The 22,562-nt window shown below is 36.6% G+C and overlaps 1 protein-coding gene across 1 annotated transcript in view; it reads left to right on the forward strand.

Moving 5' to 3' along the window:
* Positions 1-635: 635 nt before the first annotated feature.
* LOC101892303 (protein dissatisfaction) overlaps positions 636-22,562 on the forward strand; it is a 69,958-nt gene continuing 48,031 nt past the window's right edge. Inside the window, exons 1-3 of the mRNA XM_020036895.2 lie at positions 636-723; positions 1,285-1,365; positions 6,418-6,579. Of these exons, the coding sequence (XP_019892454.2) occupies positions 636-723; positions 1,285-1,365; positions 6,418-6,579 (331 nt within the window). The remainder of the gene's footprint in view (positions 724-1,284; positions 1,366-6,417; positions 6,580-22,562) is intronic.

A 22,562-nucleotide genomic window follows, 5' to 3' on the forward strand; every position in this document is an offset into this window, starting at 1 on the left:
ACTATTCACGTTTTGTGGGCCAGGTTTAATGCTATAACTAAGAGAGTGGGAGAGAGAGAGAGAGAGAGAGAGGGGATCAACTGTTAAAATTTTATCTTCACCTTTTTCAATTTCAACCTCAACTTTCGGTGAGAAATTTCAAGCAATTCCAATAACTTCGTTACAAAATAGTCTCTCCCCTGAGAATTTTGAATTTAAAAATTTCTTTTAAATTTCAAAATAAACATTCAAACGACGTTAAACAAAATTTGCAAAAATTTCCATATGTTTTCTTTGAAATAATAAAAATAACAGCCAATCTAAACCAAACATGGGAAATATTAAAATCAGAATTTCTCACAAAGGGAAAAGGACATCTACGCCAACAACATGTCGCCGGTGACAACAAAAACAAAAGTGGCAACAACAATGTTTATTCTTTATTTTTCGAAAAAGATAAACAATGGCAATATCAAAAAGTTTAAAAATAATAACAAAAGGGACAACAGAGAACTATTACAGCAACAACAACAACAACTAGTTGGAAAAAAGGACACACAAATTATAAGCCACAATGTGAGGTAAGCGAAGAAGCAGAAGGGGAGGGTGGGAGAATTGTATGGCCCACTTTAAAACTTGTCAAAGGTTAAAAAAGTATGAGACGCCCTGAAAACGCCAATCCAAACAAAACTCCAAAAAGGCAAAATTACTTTCGAGCCCTCAAATGTCCTCTGATACCACCCAGTAGGAAAACAGTACCTTTTTTTTGCTAAGCCAAGATTCTGGGTAAACTTAACAAATATCGGATAATTGTGCACACACTTCACCACCCCTCCGCAAAACCACTCGAAGGGTGTGAAAATTTGTGGCACGCGCCATTGATTAGCTGGCCGACAGCCTGGCTCTGCTTGTTATTTCAAATTGCTGGGGTTAGAGTTGAGTTGAGGTTGAAAAAACAATATGTCATTTGTCACTAATTCGTCACCCCCCAAAAAATATTTCCGTACAAAATATTTCCGACCATTGTTTTGACAAGTGCCGGTCGTGTCAACATTGCAATGTTTATAGAGGAATTTCGAAAAATAAAATAGGTTTACGTGCTCCTCGAAGTGCCATGGATTAGCAGAAAAATTATCAAACCCCTCCACTCTAGTCTTGGAGGAAATAAAAAGGGGTTCGGCAACTGGTTGACTATGCATGTGATTTTGTTGATGTTGTCCTTTCTATTTTGGCATATCCTTTTTTGACACTTCATTTACTCTTTCAGGTTGAAATCATTTTAATTTTTTGTTTCGTTTTTTTCAGGGGATCGCCTTTTGGATATACCCTGCAAGGTGTGTGGCGATCGCAGTTCCGGTAAACATTATGGGATATACAGTTGTGATGGTAAGTTTAAAAATTTAATTACAAAAAATATATATTTTTGAAAAATTATTCTTAACCCTTTGAACCCCGTGAATTGCCCTTTCTAGGACCCCTTGGGCCAATTTAAACATTAACAAGTTAAAGGGTATCATTCGGTTTTTCCGACAGATGCAAACCCTCAGCCCATGTTCGATTATTTAAATATATTTTAACTTATGTCATGATTATTCAAATTTTTGACCCTCTACGAAGTAGGTTCCAAAGGAATTGGTTCCAATAGGAATAGGTTCCATTTCGCATCGGACATGAATAAATATGACATAAATATTGCGATGTGCCAGATTTGGACTCTATCGACTACTTCCTTCACTTTACATGAGATATGTGATACGTATACCTTCAGCCATATGTCTAGAGAGGGTATATATCATTTGATACTGCCAAAACTTGCCTCATTGAAATAATGCCTTTAGACCCTAGGTTTCTTTGGACCAAATCCGTTTCAGGACATTTGGAGTCGATCTACCGATGTCCGTCCGTCCGTTTGTCTGTCGGGATGGCTGGTGCGCACGATTATTCTCGAAGGGATCACCGATTTAGTCCAAACATGGTACATCGTAATATTTTTATCAAACTTAGATCGAGTTCGGAGATGGGCAATATCCACTCCTTCTGGCACCTCCCACACAAAACGCGGAAATTTTTCAAAAAATACATTTTCTGCACAGAACCAGAAAGGATAACCCGATTTTGCTCCAACTTTGCAAATCCTAATATTTACGTCAGTTCTAGGTCAGGTGAGAAAATGGACAATATCGATCCAATACTTGGTGTCAGCACAAAGGGTCAGCATTTCGAATAATTATAACTCATATAAAATGTGATGTAAGGGTCCGATTGTCTTTAAATTTCATACATCCCAATATTTTTATTAACCCAAGGTCTGGTGCTAAGATGGAAAAAGGTCGAAATTTTCAAAAATAAAAAAAAAACAGACAAACAAAAAAATATCTTTTGCGCAGAAAGAGAAGCAATAATCCGATTTTATTCTAGCTTTGCAAATCCCAATATCTGCGTCAGTTCTAGGTCAGGTGCAAAATAATATCGGTCAAGTGCCTCCCCCACAAAAGGTCGAAATTTTGAATATCCAATGAAAAAAAATTAATACCCGATTCCATTTAGACTTGGCACATCTGAACATTTCTATCAACACAGGATCTGTTACAAAAACGGTAGAGATCGGACCATTTCTTCTGGTACCTTCCCCACAAAAGGTAAAAGCTTGAATAACCAAAACAATTATAGAATCCGAAATAAACATTCGAAATAATCCGAAATAATTATTGATCCACTCCTCTGGTACTTCCCCAAAAAATGTCAATATTTTTAAAGAAAAAAATTTACTGCACAGAATGATAAAGGATAAACCGATTTTGCTCCAAATCCTAATATTTCCAACAGTGCTAGGTCAGGTGTGAATATGGACAATATCGGTCCACTCCACGAAGTACCTCCCTCACAAAGGGTCAAATTTTGAATTATAATAACTCTTATAAAATGTGATGTAAGAGTCAGATTGTCTTCATATTTCACACATCCCATTATTTCTAGTAACACAAAATCTGCTGTGAAGATGGAATGTATCGGTCCACTCCTTCTGGTACCTCCCCAAGGCGAGAAATTTTTGAATAATCATGAAGCTTATACATCTCTACATCTCAATATTTCCATCAAGAAAAGATAAATAAAGAAAAGATGATAAATAATAAAGATGGTAGAGATCGGATCATTTCGTTTGCTACCTGCCTCACATAGGGTTCAAGATTTTGAAAAACAAAACTCGCAATGAAAGTGTAATAACTCCCTTCAAATTTAACACATACAAAAAATTTTTGCAAACTAAGCTCTGTAGTGAAGATGATATACTGCGAACACCTTCTGGTACCTCACCCACAAAGGGTGTTATAAATTGTGAAACGATTTTTTCATATAAATATTTCGATGAGGCAAGTTCTGGTCGTATCAAATGATATATACCCTCTTTAGCCATATGGCTGAGGTTATAAAAAATGCATGTTTGTTGTGTGGATGGTCCCTTAAAAAGTTATTTAAAAAAATCCACGTTTATTGTTGGGATAGTCCTTGAAAAAAAATATTTAAAAAAGTTAAAAAAAACCGACGGTTTTGCCGACATATTTATGTCCCAAGCCTTGAATTATGATTATTCACACTGTTGACTCTTTATGGGAGAGGTTTCGAAACAGTTGGATAATATTGTCCAATTTGTATCTGTCTTAAGACTGATATAAATATTACAACGTGCCATATTTGGACTACATCGTATATTTCCTATACTTTATATAAGATATTTGCAAATATTTGCAGGATATAAAATTTGGCAAAGGTATTTCCGAGCTTTATAAGATATCTGGTACCAAATATCATTGTTGTCGATTGTACATTAGAATGTGAAAGACTTAAACACCAAATCGGATGAAACATATATATGGGAGCTATAGCCATATTTGAACCGATTTTTCCCAAATCTGATGTACTTACTTCTAGACTGAATTCGGTCGGATGTACCAAATTTCAGTACTTTTGGTAATTTGGTGCACAATTAACCCGAAATTGGTTGAAGACATATGGGACCTATATCCAAATCTGAACCGATTTTGATACAATTTGGTACATTTATTTTAGAGCTGCATCACGTATCTGGCACTAAATAAAGTTGTTTTGGAATGCATATTACGCTTGTGAGGGACTTTAAACACCAAATCGGTTAAAATATTCACATGGGAGCTAAAGCTATATCTGAAGTATCTGATGCCCTAGCAGTATCTGATGCCCAGTATCAAATATCATTCTTCTTGTGTAAATATTGCGCATGTAAGGGGCTTAAAACCCCAAATCTGATTAAACATGTATATGGGATCCATAGCTGTATTTGAACCAATTTTGAACTTACTTTTAGACTGAATTCGGTCGGAAGTGCCAAAATTCAGGTCATTTGGACTGATATTGGCCATTTGGTGTACAATTAATCGGAAATCGGTTGAAGATATATATGCGAGCTACATCTAAATTTGAACCGCTACTCACCAATTTCAATAGGGTTCGTCCTTGGGCCAAACAAATATTGTTTGGAAAATTTAATCTCAATTGGATAGTAAATGCGACCTGCATTATGTTCACAAGAATACATGGACAGACGGCTTGACAAGCAAAAATCGACCTAGAGAGTGGTTCTATGAAGTTCCTCAAAAGATGGGTCTTACTAGAGTCCTTCTCCATGTTATAAACAAATGCACAAAGACATCATACCCTTACCACTAAGTGGTGTAGGGTATAAATACTTACGCACGTCTTCGTACAGCTCCATATAACGGTTATCATTGCAGCGACATTTTTCAAGAATTTTTTATACCCTCCACCATAGTATGGAGGGTACATTAAGTTTGTCATTCCGTTTGTAACACCTCGAAATACACATTTTAGACCCCACAAAGTACATATATTCTTGATCAGCATTAAATTCTTTGTCGATTTAGCGATGTCCGTCCGTCTATCCGTCTGTGGAAATCACTCTAGCTTCCGAACGAATTGAAGTTGATTGATAAAATTGTATGATTTTAGCGACATTATTCACCGGAATAGTTTCAAATTTGGTATTTGAAATTCAAAATGGATACTACAGCCTAAGACAGAAAATTGTCTGTGCAGGTCCACCTCTTCGTAAAGCCCCCATATAACGGTACCTCCCGATATTCGGTATTTTAATGATTTTAGGGACATTTTTCACCAGAATTGTTTCAAATTTGTTATTTGAAGTTCGTAATGGGTACTACGACTTACGACAGAAAATTGTATGTACAGGTCCACGTCTTCGTATAGCCCCCATATAACTGTACCTCTCGATATTCGGTATTTTGATGATTTTAGCGTCATTATTCGCCGGATTAGTTTCAAATTACGAATTTAGAGTTTGTAATGGGAACTACAGTCTATGACAGAAAATTGTCTATGCAGGTCCAGGTCTTCGTATAGGCCCCAGATACCAGTACCTCCCTATATTTGGTATTTTGATGATTTTAGCGAATTTATTCACCGGAATTGTTTCAAATTTGGTATTTGGAGATCGAAATGGAAACTACAGCCTAAGACAGAAAATTGTATGTGCAGGTCCACCTCTTCGTAAAGCCCCCATATAACGGTACCTCCCGATATTCGGCATTTTAATGATTCTAGGGACATTTTTCACTGGAATTGTTTCAAATTTGGTATTTGGCGTTCGTAATGGATACTACAGCCTAAGACAGAAAATTGTCTGTGCCACGTCCTCGTATACCCTCCATATAACGGCACCTAACGATATTCGGTATTTTGATGATGTTAGCGACATTATTCACTGGAATTGTTTCAAAATACGTATTTAGGGTTCGTAATGGGAACTACAGTCTACAGGCCCCATATATCAGTACCTAACTATATTCGGTATTGGTACAATACCCACCGAAATTGTTTGAGATGTCGTATTTGAACTTCGTAACGGATGCTACAGCCTGTGACAGGAAATTATCTATGCTGGTCCAGGTCTTCGCACAGCTCCGATATATCGGTACCTCCCTATATACGATATTTTGATGATTTTACCTATATTATTCACCGTTTATTTCAAGTTTCGAATTTGAATATGGTAATGGCTTATGACGTCGTATAGACCCCAATATGACGGCTATATTCGGTATTTTTAAATTTTTAACAGGATTTTTTAAGGATTTTATTTTTTTAAAATTTCCAAATTCGTTCTAAATGGTGGAGGGTATTAAAAGTTCGACCTGGCCGAATTTATTGCCTTTTAACTGGTTTTTATTCGATGAACACTAATAATATTTAAAAAAATTGTTTCTGGATATCCTTAAAAAATTTTTTTTCTAATTCTAAGAATATTAACTACTTAAAAAAAACATGTGTGTGGATAACCGTTTGAAAATTTTGTAAAAAAATCCATATTTCTCAAAATTCTATTTGCTTTTTATATAATCTTCAATTTTATTTCTCGACTTCCAGGTTGCTCCGGCTTCTTCAAACGCAGCATTCATCGCAATCGCATTTACACCTGCAAGGCGACGGGTGATATGAAGGGACGCTGTCCCGTCGACAAAACACATCGTAACCAGTGTCGGGCATGTCGTTTGAATAAATGCTTTCAATCGGCCATGAATAAAGATGGTAAGTAGCCACAAAATATAAATCTCTTTCCCCATTGCCTCTTGTAAGTTCTAATCTGAAAAAGTGATTTCGTGCGGTCTTAAAATAACATAAAGAAGCCCATAAGCCCAAAATGCCTTTAGTCCTCGCAGCAGCGATATCCTTGCTGTAATGTTAAGAAAATAAAATTAATTATGCAAAATACGATTTATAATCAGTTGAGGAGATGTAATTAACACTTGAGTGTTTGGTTGTGTGTGAGTGTTTATGGAGAACACTCCGGCAGGATATCGCTCATTAAAGATGCATGTAAATGTTGTTTTTTAACATACCACAAGGATAATGAGATAATAGTCTTTGTAACACTTGAATACTTGGTGTGATTATTATTTTTGGCAGGAAAAGTTTTTGGCGGGGGTTTTGAAAAGGTGTTGCCAAGGTTGGTAGGCTAACAGTTGAAAGGCTGAAGGATAATATCAGGAGAGAGTTTAAAGTTTATAACAAATTCCTTAATGGGTTATCAGTAATGTATGAGTGTAGAACTTTTTAAAAAAGTTATTTTTACGGTCCCGGAATTCAAAAATTCTTAGGACGCTAATATTTTACAAATTCTTACTATTCAATTTTGAGAATTCGGATTTTTAAAAGAATGTTCAAAGGAGAGTACAGCCTCATGTGATTTTCTTAAAAAAAACTTTCTTTTCAAAAAAAAAAAAAAAAAAATAAAATAAAATCCGTTCAAAATTCTGTTAAAATCTTAAAAATTAGGGTCTATACTACGACGTGGACCTGCATAGGCAACTTTTGTCACAAGTTATTACAATATTCAAATGCGAAACTTGAAAAAAAAAATCTGTTTATAATGTAGCTAAAATCATCAAAATACCGAATGTCGGGAGGTACCGTTATATGGGGGCTATAAGAAGACGTGGACCTGCAAAGACAATCTTCTGTCATAGGCTGTAATATTTATTACGAACTTCAAATACCAAATTTGAAACAATTGCGGTAAATAATGTCGCTAAAATCATCAAAATACCGAATATCGGGAGGTACCGTTATATGGGGGCTATACGAAGACGTGAACCTGCACAGACAATTATCTGTCATAGGCTGTAGTATCCATTATGAACTTCAAATACCAAATTTGAAATAATTCCGGTGAAAATAGTCGCTAAGAACATCAAAATACCGAAAATATGGAGGTACCGCTATATGGGGGCTATACGAAGACGTGGACTCGCACAGACAATTTTCTGTCATAGGCTGTAGTATCCATTATGAACTTCAAATGCGAAATTTGAAACAATTCCGTTAAATAGTGTCTCTAAAATCATCAAAAAACCCAAAATCGGGGGTTCCGTTATATAGGGGCTATACAAAGACGTGGACCTGCACAGACAATTGTCTGTCATAGGCTGTAGTATCCATTACGAACGTCAAATACAAAATGTGAAATAATTCCGGTAAATGATGTCGCTAAAATCATCAAAATACCGAATATCGGGAGGTAACGTCATATGGGGGCTATACGAAGACGTGGACCTACATAGCTAATTTTCTGTCTTAGGATGTAGTATCCATTATGAACTTCAAATACCAAATTTGAAACGAGTCCGGAAAATATTGTTGCTAAAATCATCCAAATACCGAAAATCGGGAGGCATCGTTATATGGAGGCTATACGAAGACGTGGATCTGCAGAGACAATCTTCTGTCACAGGCTGTAGTATTCATTACGAACTTCAAATACCAAATTTGAAACAATTCCGGTGAATAATGTCGCTAAAATCATCGAAATACCGAATATCTGGAGGTACCGTTATATGAGGGCTATACGAAGACGTGGACCTACATGGCCCATTTTCAATACCAAAAGTCCTGCAGACATAATACACATTTGAGTAAAATTTTATCAACCTACTTCATTTCTATCGGAAGCTAGAGTGATTTACACAGACGGACAGACGAATAGACTGACAGACGCACAGAAGGGAGGACATTGCTAAATCGACATAGAATTGTATGATGATCAAGAGTATATATACTTTGTGGGGTCTCAAATGTATATTTCGAGGTGTTACAAACGGAATGGCAAACTTCATATACCCTCCATACATATTTTTTCTTCAGACCTCAATACAACAAATTTGTCTACAAATAGTGGATTTGACCCAAAAAGAAATTTGAGTTAGAGTTCAAATTTGATATTATTTCCCTCCCTTCGCCCTACCAACCTCACCTATAGCCATGTCCCATTGCTAGCCACCACGATGATATAAAAGTCCAATGCCATGTAGCTTTAAAGCTTTTAAGCCAATATTAAATGTAGCATAAAGACACAAAAGCGATTATGTCCATTCACATGGCACTGGCAGAGTTTGCCACAAAGAGCCAGGGGGGAGGAGGTGAAGTTGGGAGGTGATACAATGCCATAATACAAATAAACAAATACGTATTTAGATAAATGAATAGAACAGAATAACATGTATATGGAATAAGGGAAAATGGAGGAAGTGTAACATAAATACAACACTGGAATAAATCAAATAAATTTTATTAGTTTAGTTTTCCTTCATAGAATTATTTATAAGAGGTCTCAAATAGGTATTCTACTCGAAATAAGATCCAAAACATTTCCCAAAAAAAGAAATAAATAAATATAATAAAATAAATAAATACAATAAATAAAATAAATATAATAAATAAATAAATAAAATAAATAATAATAATAATAATAAAATAAATAATAATAAAATAAAATAAATAAAATCCAAAAAAGGTCTTATGATCTGTAGAATGACAACACTCCACTTCAGGTTCAACATATCTTTCTAAAATGTCTGCGTCCTCGTGAACATCTATGTCTCGAAACACTTGTTTGGTGCAATCCGAAATATTTGCAAAGATTCGTGACTTCTTTCCCTGTATTTAAGCTCTGATGATTTCAAATGTCCCGAAAGGGGCGTTAATAACGAATGCGGAATTAAATCGCTTTTTTAAATTTTACATAATTTTTTTTAAGATAATACATAGTACTTGTTTTATTACCCTTTTCGGGAAAAACATGGGGAATTTTTGTTCCCATGAATTCCCCTCGAAAGGAATTTTGCAATCGTTAGATTCCGGCGAAATATTTCTTCTCTTTTTTAATCAGCTGATAAAACTTTGTAAGGCTATCAGTGTAAAGTGAATGAAATCAAAATAAAAAATGTTAATAATTGAATTCAAACAAGTTAGAAAGCAGTAAGTTCGGCCGGGCCGAACTTTGAATACCCTCTACCATTTGGAACGAATTTGGAAATTTTCAAAAAATAAAATCCTTAAAAAATTCTGCTACAATTTTAAAAATACCGAAGATAGTAGTTATATTGGGGTGTATACGACGTGGACCTACATAGGCATATCGTATATAGAGGTACCGTTATATCGGAGCTGTGCGAAGACCTGGACCAGCATGGACAATTTTCTCTCACAGGCTGTAGTATCCATTACGAACTTCAAATACCAAATTTGAACCAATTCCGGTTAATAAGGTCGCTAAAATCATCAAAATACCGAATACGAAGACCTGGACCTGCACAGATAATTTTCTATCTTAGGCTGTAGTATCCATTTCGAACTTCAAATACCAAATTTGAAAAACTCCGGTGAATAATGTCGTTAAAATCAACAAAGTACCGAATATCGGGAGGTACCGATATATGGGTGTTATATGAAAACGGGGACCTACATGGCCCATTCACAAACTTAACCTGCCTTCTAGAAACAATAAGCATGTGTGCAAAATTTTAGCCTTCTATCTCAATTCGTTCGAAGGACAGCCTGGACATGGCTAAATCGTCTTAGAATTTTACGCCGATCAAGAATATATATACTTTGTTGGGTCTGACATGAGTATTTCGAGGAGTTACAAACGGAATGACGAAATTAATATACCATCCAAAGTATGGTGGAGGGTATAAAAAAATGGTTCTGACATTATCCATGCTGACTAATGCAGATCACAATAATGTTACAATACCAGTCATACAATTTCGGTCTTGCCTATGAATGTTTGTTGAACAAGTTTCTGGGTCGAGACTTGTTTTGGACTGGATTTCTCTGAGTTCCCATATCACTCAGATACTTTTTCACTGTTAGCGAATTTGCCTTCGGTGATTTTTTCGAGTACGGCCAAACCTTGTTTTTTTCTGGATTTTATCGCAATTCCCATATCACTCCGATATTATTTCACTGTTTTCCCCTCACATTGCAACTTTTTTCAAGCTCTCTATAGGATTTAGTAACTTTACCATCGGTAATTTTTCGAAAGGTGCTTCACATAGAAGAGTAGTTCAAATTACACTTTTTCCAGAACCAAGTTTTTTTTTTTTGTAAACAAAGTACAGATCGCATTTTTTGCCCGATCCAGATGAAATTTTACACAAATCATTACTGTGCACCAATTCAAACAGCAAAGAAGGCCTAAAAATAAGTGTGCCAAATTTTATCTAAATCGTTTCAGATATAGCTATAGCTCCCATATATAGTGTTTGTTATTTTTGTCCTCCGCAGCCGAAATATGCACTCTGTAACATCGATATTTCGGGAAATATATCAAATTCTTCTCTAACATACCTTTGCCAAATTTCATCGACATCGGTTCAGATTTGGATATAGCTCCCATATATATCTTTATCCGATTTTAAGTTAAATGTTCACCAAATGGGTAATAAAAGTCGGCCCGGACTTTAAGACTTTCTTTACTGGTTAAATATGAAATTACAGATTTAAATTATATAATTTAAAATATATAACAGAAACATTGCAGCAGAACCTATCCCTATATCACAGAGCTTAACTCATTCAAGTAATTGCAATAGAATATTAGTGTTTAATTTTGTCTTCACACATTAGTTCGTAGAAGAGATAATTTTAGGTAAATCAAGTAAAAAACAGCTAAGTTCGACCGGGTCGAACTTTTTATACCCTCCGCTATTTGGAAGAAACTATCAAATTTTCAAAAAAAAAAAAAAAAAAAAAAAAAAAAAATCCGTCGGAAAATACCGCTCAAATGAAAAACGTTTGATGTGGGCTGTACGAAGAAGTGGTCCTGCATAAGTAATTTGTGTCATATGCTGCAGTAACTGTTCCGAACTTAATATACGAAATTTGAAACAATTTCGTTGAATAACGTCGCAAAAATCATTAAAATACCGAATATCGGGAGGTACCGTTTTATGGGGGATATACGATATCGTGGACCTATATAGACAATTCTCTCCCAGGAAGTAAAGTCCCACAAAGAACTCCTTGTGTAGAATTTCAGACAATTCCATTGAAAAATACCGAAAAACGGGGGGTACCTTTCTATGGTGCCCATTCGATATAGTGGACCGATATAGCCCATTTTTTTCAAAATTTTAGTATCCCATCTTAGTTCGTTTTGACTCTAGCGTGATATACAACAGACGGACGGGGCTAAATCGTCTTAAAATTTTACGCTGATCAAGGATATATATACTTTGTTTGGTCTAAAATTATTATTTCGATTAGTTACACAACGGAATGACGAACTTAATATACCATCCATACTATGTATGGTGGAGGGTATAGAAACAATTGAGTTCATAGATCTGTTGAGCTGAAATGAATGATCGGATGAAAAAATTAAGGAAAGAAATGAATGAAGATAATGATCGAACTGGTCAGTGAAGTAGATTGGGGACGTTGTCCTGGTCTTCAGCTACCAAAGGCTGATGAAGTAAAGTTGCTATTATGTCGACAGAAAATACCAGCTATAGCTGGGTGCGACTTTCTGTGCTTGTTAGAGATCTCGTCCAACCTGATGGAGAGCCTTGGGAAGTGGGTGCATGGTGTTCATGGCTTCATGTTTAGACATGAGAGGACTATTATTTAGGCGGTATTCCAAAAGAGGCCATTTATAATGGGGCTTGTGGAATTGAAAGAATTGATAGGGTCCTGGTGGTAACAGATCTGACGAGTCCTTGTTCGACGTCTCGTCCAACCTGATGAAGAGCCTTGGGACGTGGGTGCATGGTGTTTATGGCTTCATGTTTAGACATGAGCGGACTTATTTTTAGGCGGTATTCTAAAAGAGGTCACTTATAATGTGGCTTCTGGAATTGAAAGAATTGACAGGGCCCTGGTGGTATCAGACCTGACAAGCTTGGAAAAATTTGCCGTCGAAGATAACCTAGGCCCTGGGGAGGCTTGGGAAGTGGGCACATAGTGTTTATGACTTTATGTTTAGACATGAGAGGACTAATATTTAGGCGGTATTCTAAAGGTGGTCACTTATAATGGAGCTTGTGGTGAAATAATTGACAGGGTCCTGGTGGTATCAGATCTGACAAACTTGGCCACATTGCCGTCAAGAGCAATCTACGCTCTGGGGAGGCTTGGGAAGTGGGTACATAGTGTTCATGACTTTATGTTTAGACATGAGAGGACCAATATAGGGCTTGCGGTGAAAAAATTGACAGGGTCCTGGTGGTATCAGATCTGACTAGCTTGGCCATATTGCCGTCGAGGGTAACCTATGCTCTGGGGGACTAAGGGAATCCAGGCATCTACCGCTTAGTTCCTTATGGTTACTTGACTTTACAACACCCCTGACATGGAGGGGACTATGTGCTACAGCCTAGGCAGGCCCTTTTTTATTTTGAGGAGCATTTTGATAGAGTTTCCATATTTTTCGTCCTTTTGAACTTTCCAAACGTCCTCCATCCAAACATTTTCTTGAGAGAGAAATATAGAATTACTTGTATCCTTTTCAAGAGAGACTTCCAATATATCCTCTTTTGACCCTCTGTACTCCCTGAGTACATTGGCCGAAAATCATTTCGAGCCACTGCCATTGTTGGGTGTTTTCCTCTGTCCTACCCAAACAAAAAGAAGGTGGGTGGGTGAAATGTGGCAAATAATAGTCCATGAAAATAATCATAAAAGTGAGAAGTGAAAGAATCCTCTGACACAGCGTGGGAATTGCAACACATTGCCGAAAACACCAAAAACACTCTGCGTGTGGTGCTGCCACGGGGAGTGAAGTGGGTGTCTGTTCGTTCGGTTTATGATGCCAGCCAGGCAGCTAGTAGCCAGGAAGCTACAGCGGTTGTGAAAGTACCAAAAAAATTACTCAACAACCAGGCAATGAATGATGAGGACAGACAATAACCAAGCACGCATCTACCTCGCCATCCTCCACCACCCCCGCCAAACTTTCTTTTATGCAATCATTTTCGGAAAGAGTGCAAAAGTTTTAATGTTCAAAGGCCAAAAGTGGTGAATTATGTTGATATGGTGGTTGATGTTGTTGTCGACTATGGGCCACGGCTTGTGCTACCGCTTTTTTGGAAGTTGTTGTTGTTGTCAGTGGTGGCGGTGGTGGCGGTGGTGCTTAAAAGGCTTGTGACAAACACTCGTCCATTGTTATTTATGTTTTATTCAAAAACAATCTAATAGCGGATTACAAGTATTATCCCATCTCGAAAAAGTGGAAAAGTGTTTACACTTCATGCCGTTGCCTGGATTTTCGACAATTTGCAATGCTCGAAGAGGGGAGGGGTGGGGCGTTGAAGGATTCCAGGATAATTCCGATGATGGCTCAAAACATGACAGCAACAATTGAAAGTTTATTGACAAATATTGCAATTTAGAAAAGATTAGTATGTCAAATGTTCGGTCACAGATCATTTGGCATATGGCAAATGGAGGGGGAGGATAAATTGGAAGGATAAAATATATGTTTTCGAAGGAGGAAGGACACAGCTCATAGATGAGCTGGAGAACTCACAGATGAGACAGAGATATCATATATGAACCGGAGAGCTCATAGAGGAGCTGCAGACCAGCTCACATAGATGAGCTGCAGACCAGCTCAAATATAGATGAGCTGCAGACCAGCTCATATATAGATGAGCTGCAGACCAGCTCATATATAGATGAGCTGCAGACCAGCTCATATAGGATAAGCTGCAGACCAGCTCATATAGGATGAGCTGAAGACCAGCTCATATCGATGAGCTGAAGACCAGCTCATATAGGATGAGCTGAAGACCAGCTCATATATAAATGAGCTGCAGACCAGCTCATATATAGATGAGCTGCAGACCAGCTCATATATAGATGAGCTGCAGACCAGCTCATATATAGATAAGCTGCAGACCAGCTCATATATAGATGAGCTGCAGACCAGCTCATATAGGATGAGCTGCAGACCAACTCATCCAGATGAGCTGCAGACCAGCTCATATAGATGAGCTGCAGACCAGCTCATGCAGATGAGCTGCAGACCAGCTCATGCAGATGAGCTGCAAACCAGCTCATGCAGATGAGCTGGAGATCAGCTCATATATGGATGAGCTGCAGACCAGCTCATATAGGATGAGATGCAGACCAGCTCATATAGGATGAGCTGCAGACCAGCTCATATAGGATGAGCTGCAGACCAGCTCATATAGGATGAGCTGCCGACCAGCTCATATATAGATGAGCTGCAGACCAGCTCATATATAGATGAGCTGTTGACCAGCTCATATATAGATGAGCTGCAGACCAGCTCATATATAGATGAGCTGCAGATCAGCTCATATAGATGAGCTGCAGACCAGCTCATATAGGATGAGCAGAAGACCAGCTCATATCGATGAGCTGCAGACCAGCTCACATAGGATGAGCTGCCGACCAGCTCATATTGATGAGCTGCAGATCAGCTCATATAGATGAGCTGCAGACCAGCTCATATAGGATGAGCTGCAGACCAGCTCATATAGGATGAGCTGCAGACCAGCTCATATATAGATGAGCTGCAGACCAGCTCATATATAGATGAGCTGAAGACCAGCTCATATAGGATGAGCTGAAGACCAGCTCATATAGGATGAGCTGCAGACCAGCTCATATATAGATGAGCTGCAGACCAGCTCATATATAGATGAGCTGCAGATCAGCTCATATAGATGAGCTGCAGACCAGCTCATATAGGATGAGCAGAAGACCAGCTCATATCGATGAGCTGCAGACCAGCTCACATAGGATGAGCTGCCGACCAGCTCATATCGATGAGCTGAAGGCCAGCTCATATAGATGAGCTGCAGACCAGCTCATTTAGATGAGCTACAGACCAGCTCATTTGTCCAGCTCGTAGATGAGCAGACTAGCACGACTTTTGGTATTGAAAATTTCCCATGTAGGTCCACGTTTGGGTATAGCCCCCATAGCACGGTACCTCCCGATATTCGGTGTTTTGATGATTTTAGCGACATTATGCACCGGAATTATTTTAAATTTTGTATTTGAAGTTCGTAATGAATGCTACAGCCTATCACAGAAAATTGTCTGTGCAGGACCACGCTTTGGTATAGCCCCCATATAATAGTACCTCCCTATATTGGTGATTTTAGCTACATTATTCACCGATTTTTTTTTCTTCAAGTTTTGCATTTGAATATTGTTATGGCTTACGACAAAAGTGCCTATGCAGGTCCACATGGTCTGACGGTTACATTTGGTATTTTTAAGATTTTAACAGAATTTTGACGGATTTTATTTTTTTGGAAATTACCAAATTCGTTCCAAATGGTGGCGGATATTCAAAGTTCGGCCCGGCTGAACTTACAGCATTTTGTACTTGTTTGTTCTGAGATTTTTCACATATGTCAGGGTTCTCCCTTTCACCCTTCCGTTCCTTCTGAGTAGAGTAAATATTTATCTATTGCTTGTGTCTATTTCTTACAATTTTCGTGGAAAATCTCCAGACATGGAATAGAAAGACAAAGCAGTATATTTTTGTTTTTCTTAACACCTGCTGGAGTCTGGGGGCAAAATATGGAGCTGCTAAAGGTTAGGATAAGCAGGAATTTTGTCTGAATACAATAAATCAAAAGAATTAGTAGTTAGTTATTTTATTTTTTCTATGGGTACTATAAGAAGTCAATGGCCTCGCTGAGAACCGGTGATGCTTCAAATATCTCTCCAAAGGTTCCGCCGGTAAATAGACTGTTAATTTCTATTGTCCCCCCTTTTGCTCAAAATTGCATTCCATTCACTCCCATTAACTCTTTCACTATTCCACCTTTTCCCCTCACGGCCTCTCTCCACTGCATCTCTTGTGTGTCACTGCTGTTGCAGCTCATGCCACTCCTCCTTCTCTTGGCTGTTTTAATCCGCTTTTAATGTTGACACTGACACTTCACTTTTACGATGTCACACACTTGTAGGCTGAAATGTCAAATGACAACATAAACACCATCCCGTTCCCCCTATAGTTCAATGTATCCTTTCAAAGGAATATTCTACTCACACACACACACACAGAAATCCACACATGCATTGAGTCTTCACACATCTAGAGCTAAAGGTGTAATGGGTGAACATTACACATCCGAACGAAAATATCCTGCCACCTTTTCCGTGTAATGAAAACACAAAAATGCGACACTTGTCAAGTGCATGAGAATTTCACAAGTTGAAAAGGATTAAAAATGAAAACGAAACAGAACGAACATGATGGATGAAGGAGGTGAATGTTATAAATAAAGAGGAGGGGGGTATAAAGAGTTTATAGAGTGAAATGATACAAATGACTTGGGAATGGGATTTTTTTTTTTGTAATTTATAAATATTTGAAAAACTAAATTTTGAAGGGTTAATATTTAAAATCAGAATTCTGGAGGAATTAAATTCATGTCCTGCCTATAAACTTACATTTTCATAAAAATTGGTTTCACTAATTATAAGACTTCCATGGGTGTTTTTTTTTTTAATATTTTATACAAGGAAAATTAATGAGACCTCCAAACGTGAAATTTTTAACGATCAACAGTTGTAGATTTTTGAAATAATATTTTTATATCTGACTAACCAAAGACGATTTCAAAAAAAAAAAAAAGTGAAAAAGTTGTAAGTTTGGCCGGGCCGAACTTTGAATACCCTCCACCATTTGGTACAAATTTGGCAATTTTCAGAAAAATAAAATCCATTTAAAATTTTGTTAAAATCTTAAAAATACCGTAGCCGTATATTAGGGTCTATACGACGACGTCGACCTGCATAGGCAACTTTTGTCATAAGCTATTATAATATTCAAATGCTAAACTTGAAAAAAAATCTGTTTAAAATGTAGCTAAAATAAATAAATTAACTAATATAGGGAGGTATCATGGGGGTAATAAAACGAGGACCTGCACAGACAATTTTCTGGCATAGGCTGTAGCATTCATTACGAACTTCAAATACCACATCTCAAACAATTTCGGTGGGTATTGTACCTAAAATCGTCAAAATACCGAATATAGGGAGGTACTGATATTTGGGGCCTATACGAAGACCTGGATCTGCATAGACAATTTTCTGTCACAGACTGTAGTTCCCATTACGAACTCTAAATACGTAATTTGAAACAATTCCGGTGAATAATGACGCTAAAATCATCAAAATATCGAATATTGGCAGGTACCGTTATATGAGGGCTATACAAAGACGTGTACCTGCACAAACAACTTTCAGTCTTAGGGTGTAGTATCCATTTCGAAATATACACGCCTTGGGAAAATATCCTTTGAATATACTCACCTTGGAAAAATATCCTTTAAATATCCACGCCTCGGAAAAATGTCATTTTAATATCGACGGGTCTATCAAAAGGATCTTCATTCTATGACAGAAGTCGTTTAAAGGGTCTTCCAGGGACGGAAGACATTCTAGGGTCTTCAAATTTCTCCTAAGGGCAAAGCCTCTTTTTTCGTTGGACAAGGAAATCTCTAAAGGACAGAAGTCCCTCATATGTCTGATCATGGAAAATAATGTAGGCGTATTCAATGTACAAGAGATCCTTAATAGGACATCGAGAAATAGAAATCCTTAAAAAGGTCTTTGAAGGTCTTCAAAATGTCGTCTAGGTAAAGAAAACCTTCAAGAGGCCGTCTTAGGTCTTCCAATAAATTAGATCATTCCAAATGGTCTTGGGAGACGAAAGTTCTTCAAAAGATTTTCCAGTGACAGAAGACCTTTTGAGGGCGTCTTTTACGCTAGAAGATGCCCCGTAAAAGGGCTTTAAGTGACAGAAGGTCTTTAAAATGTGGTCCAGGTAAAAAATCATCAAATCATTCGAAAGGGTTTTGGGAGCCAACAATTCCTTCAAAAGATCTTCCAGTAATAGAAAATCTATTAAGGGTTTTTTGACGCCAGAAGATGCCCAGAAGTCCTTCAAAAGATCTTTCAATGATATCAGACTTTCTAAGGGTCTTGTTTATGCCAGAAGACCCTCAAAAGGTCTTCCAGCGACTATCAGCCTTTCAAGGGTCTATAGATCCTGTACTCAAAATATTTTTTTTTCAAAAAAACAACCTTGACTCGGAAAAATTCCCTTGAAACATACGCCCCAAAAATGCCCTTAAAATCCTGGAAAATTTTCCTGAACAAAACTACGCTTCCGAAATTTTAAAATTAAAAATCCACCTTTCCGCAAAATAATCTTTTAAAACCCTCGCTTCCGAAACATTCCCTTTAAAATCAATGCTTTAGAATTGTTTTCCAAAAAAAATAAAAATCCACAATTCCGAAAAAAAGAATTCTTTAAAAATTCACGCTTCCGAAATTTTTAAATTAAAAATCCAGGGTTCCAGAAAAAACTTCCTTAAAAATCCAAGATTCCGAAACATTTTCTTTAAAATCCATGCATCAGAATTTTTTTTCAAAAAACCAGATTCTAAAAAATTCCCATAAAAATCAACACCTGAGAAAAAATATTTTTTCAGAAATTTTAAAAATAAAAATCCACAATTCCGACAAAAAAAAAATCTCCAAAAATCCACGCTTCCCTAATTTTAAAATTAAAAGTCCATCGTTCCGGAAAAAAAATCCTTAAAAATCCACGATTCCAAAACATTTCCTTCAAAATCCATGCTTCAGATTTTTTTCCAAAAAAACCTATACTCTGAAAAATTCCCCTAAAAATCAACACCTGAGAGAAATATCTATTCCGAAATTTTAAAACTAAAAATAAACTCGCCCCAAAAAAAAAATTCGAAACATTTTCCTTGAAATCCATCCAAAAAAACTTCACTCTGAAAAATACCCTTAAATAATTTTCCAAGAGAAATATTCTTAAATTTCATGCTTTTTTCGATTCCCTTTACAATCCCCTGCAAGAAATTCTATTCAAACATTTTCCATTATTTTACAGTTATCCTTTTTCAAAAAAAAAAACCCCCCTCACAATTCGACACATCCTTGGGGCTTCTCTTCTGTTGCTGCCAACATTTCTTGAGACATGTTTTGCGAGACATCTAATTAAAATGTCCTGTCGAAATGTCTATACCTGTGTGTGTCACACACATGCACACATATCCTTTTTGTCAAATGGATTATATGTTTGATGTCAAAAGTTGTATGCCTACTCATATGTGTCGTTATATGTATGTGTGTGTTCATATGTATGTCTGTGTTAATAAAACTTCTGCTTTTGCCAATTGATAATTGTGAAAAGTACAAAGGTGATGAAACCCGATGACAGAAAATAATGATTGAGTGTGTATGTGCGTATGTGTGTGTGTGTGAGTGTCTGAATGAATGAGTCTGAATGTCACAATATTATGTTGACACAAAATATCCTCGGGCAAAACATTAATAAATCATTTCCAACACAAATGCACTTTGAGACTTTCACAGTGGCAATATTTTCAATGTGTGTGTGGGTGTGTGTGTGAGTGAGAGTGTGTATGTCTCGATGTCTGATTGTTTTGTCCATTAATGTGATGATGGTATTTCATTTACTTTTTTTTTCGTTTTTGGTTTTTAACTTTCAACACTCTGACATTTTAAATGTAAATATTAAAGTACTCTACCAAACCAAAAAAAAGGATATGTAATATAAATTAATTTTCCGTCCATGTAATTGTGACACATGTATATATGTATGTGTGTGTTTATTGTTCTTTGTATGACTATATCTCTATGGTAAATAGCTAAAAGCTAAAAATTCAATTTCAAAATAGATTTTTTTTCTCCGATTTTGGTTTATTGACAATTAATGTTTACATTTTACGTGGCCCAGGTCGTACGTGACATTTGGCCTGTTTGTGGTATTTGGGAAGGAGTAGGAAACTTTACATTTTTGTGTTCAAGGAGTTGTCGAAAGGTGCTTGAAGAGTGAAGTGAATTAAGGGTGAATTTATTAAAAAAGGTAAATTTTTTCGGTTCCAATTAACTAACCGAAAAAAATTCGACCTTTTTAATGAGTCTTTATATCTGATTTCTTTTAAAACAGAACTAGAATAAAAGACCAACGTAGATCCCAGGAAAATGTCCTTTAAATCCTGTACTAAGAAAAATTGCCTTGAAAATCCACCCTTCTGACAATTTTAAAATCCACATGTCAGAAACATTTCCATGCTTCAGCCAAAAATCCCGGAGTAAAAAATGCCGTAAAAAATTCTGGAGCTATGGAAGTTATATTGGAAAATTTCCCTTTAAAATCCACGCATGGGAAAATGTCCTTTAAATATCCACACCTCGGAAAAATGTCCTTTAAATATTCACGCCTGGAAAATTTTCAGGAAAATCACTTTTAAATATCCACGCCTCGGAAAATATTTCCTTTAAATATTCAATCCTCGGCAAAATGTTCATTAAATATTCACGTCTTGGAAAAATATCCTTTAAATATGCACGCTTCGGAAAAAAATGTCCTTTAAATATCCACGCCTCGGAAAAATGTCTTTTGAATATTCACGCCTCGAAAAATGTCCTTTAAATATTCACGCCTGGAAAATTTTCCGGAAAATGACTTTTAAATATCCACGCCTCGGAAAATATTTCCTTTAAATATTCAATCCTCGGAAAAATGTCCTTTAAATATTCACGCCTGGAAAATTTTCCGGAAAATGACTTTTAAATATCCACGCCTCGGAAAATATTTCCTTTAAATATTCAATCCTCGGAAAAATGTCCTTTAAATATTCACGCCTGGAAATTTTTCCGGAAAATGACTTTTAAATATCCACGCCTCGGAAAATATTTCCTTTAAATATTCAATCCTCGGAAAAATGTCCTTTAAATATTCACGTCTGGAAAATTTTCCGCAAAATGACTTTTAAATATCCACGCCTGGAAAATTTTCCGGAAAATGACTTTTAAATATCCACGCCTCGGAAAATATTTCCTTTAAATATTCAATCCTCGGAAAAATGTCCTTTAAATATTCACGCCTGGAAATTTTTCCGGAAAATGACTTTTAAATATCCACGCCTCGGAAAATATTTCCTTTAAATATTCAATCCTCGGAAAAATGTCCTTTAAATATTCACGTCTGGAAAATTTTCCGCAAAATGACTTTTAAATATCCACGCCTCGGCAAATATTTCCTTTAAATATTCAATCCTCGGAAAAATGTCCTTTAAATATTCACGCCTGGAAATTTTTCCGGAAAATGACTTTTAAATATCCACGCCTCGGAAAATATTTCCTTTAAATATTCAATCCTCGGAAAAATGTCCTTGAAATATTCACGCCTTGGAAAAATGTCATTTAAATATTCAATCCTCGAAAAAATGTCCTTTAAATATCCACGCCTTGGAAAAATGTCCTTAAATATCCCCGCCTAGGAAAATGTTTCTTTGAAATCCACGCCTCGGAAAAATGTCCTTTAAATATCCACGCCTCGGAAAAATGTCTTTTGAATATTCACGCCTCGAAAAATGTCCTTTAAATATTCACGCCTGGAAAATTTTCCGGAAAATGACTTTTAAATATCCACGCCTCGGAAAATATTTCCTTTAAATATTCAATCCTCGGAAAAATGTCCTTTAAATATTCACGCCTGGAAAATTTTCCGGAAAATGACTTTTAAATATCCACGCCTCGGAAAATATTTCCTTTAAATATTCAATCCTCGGAAAATATTTCCTTTAAATATTCAATCCTCGGAAAAATGTCCTTTAAATATTCACGCCTGGAAAATTTTCCGGAAAATGACTTTAAAATATCCACGCCTCGGAAAA

Source organism: Musca domestica, unplaced genomic scaffold (genome assembly GCF_030504385.1).
Source record: "Musca domestica strain aabys unplaced genomic scaffold, Musca_domestica.polishedcontigs.V.1.1 7, whole genome shotgun sequence".
In the NCBI taxonomy this organism is placed as follows: domain Eukaryota; kingdom Metazoa; phylum Arthropoda; class Insecta; order Diptera; family Muscidae; genus Musca; species Musca domestica.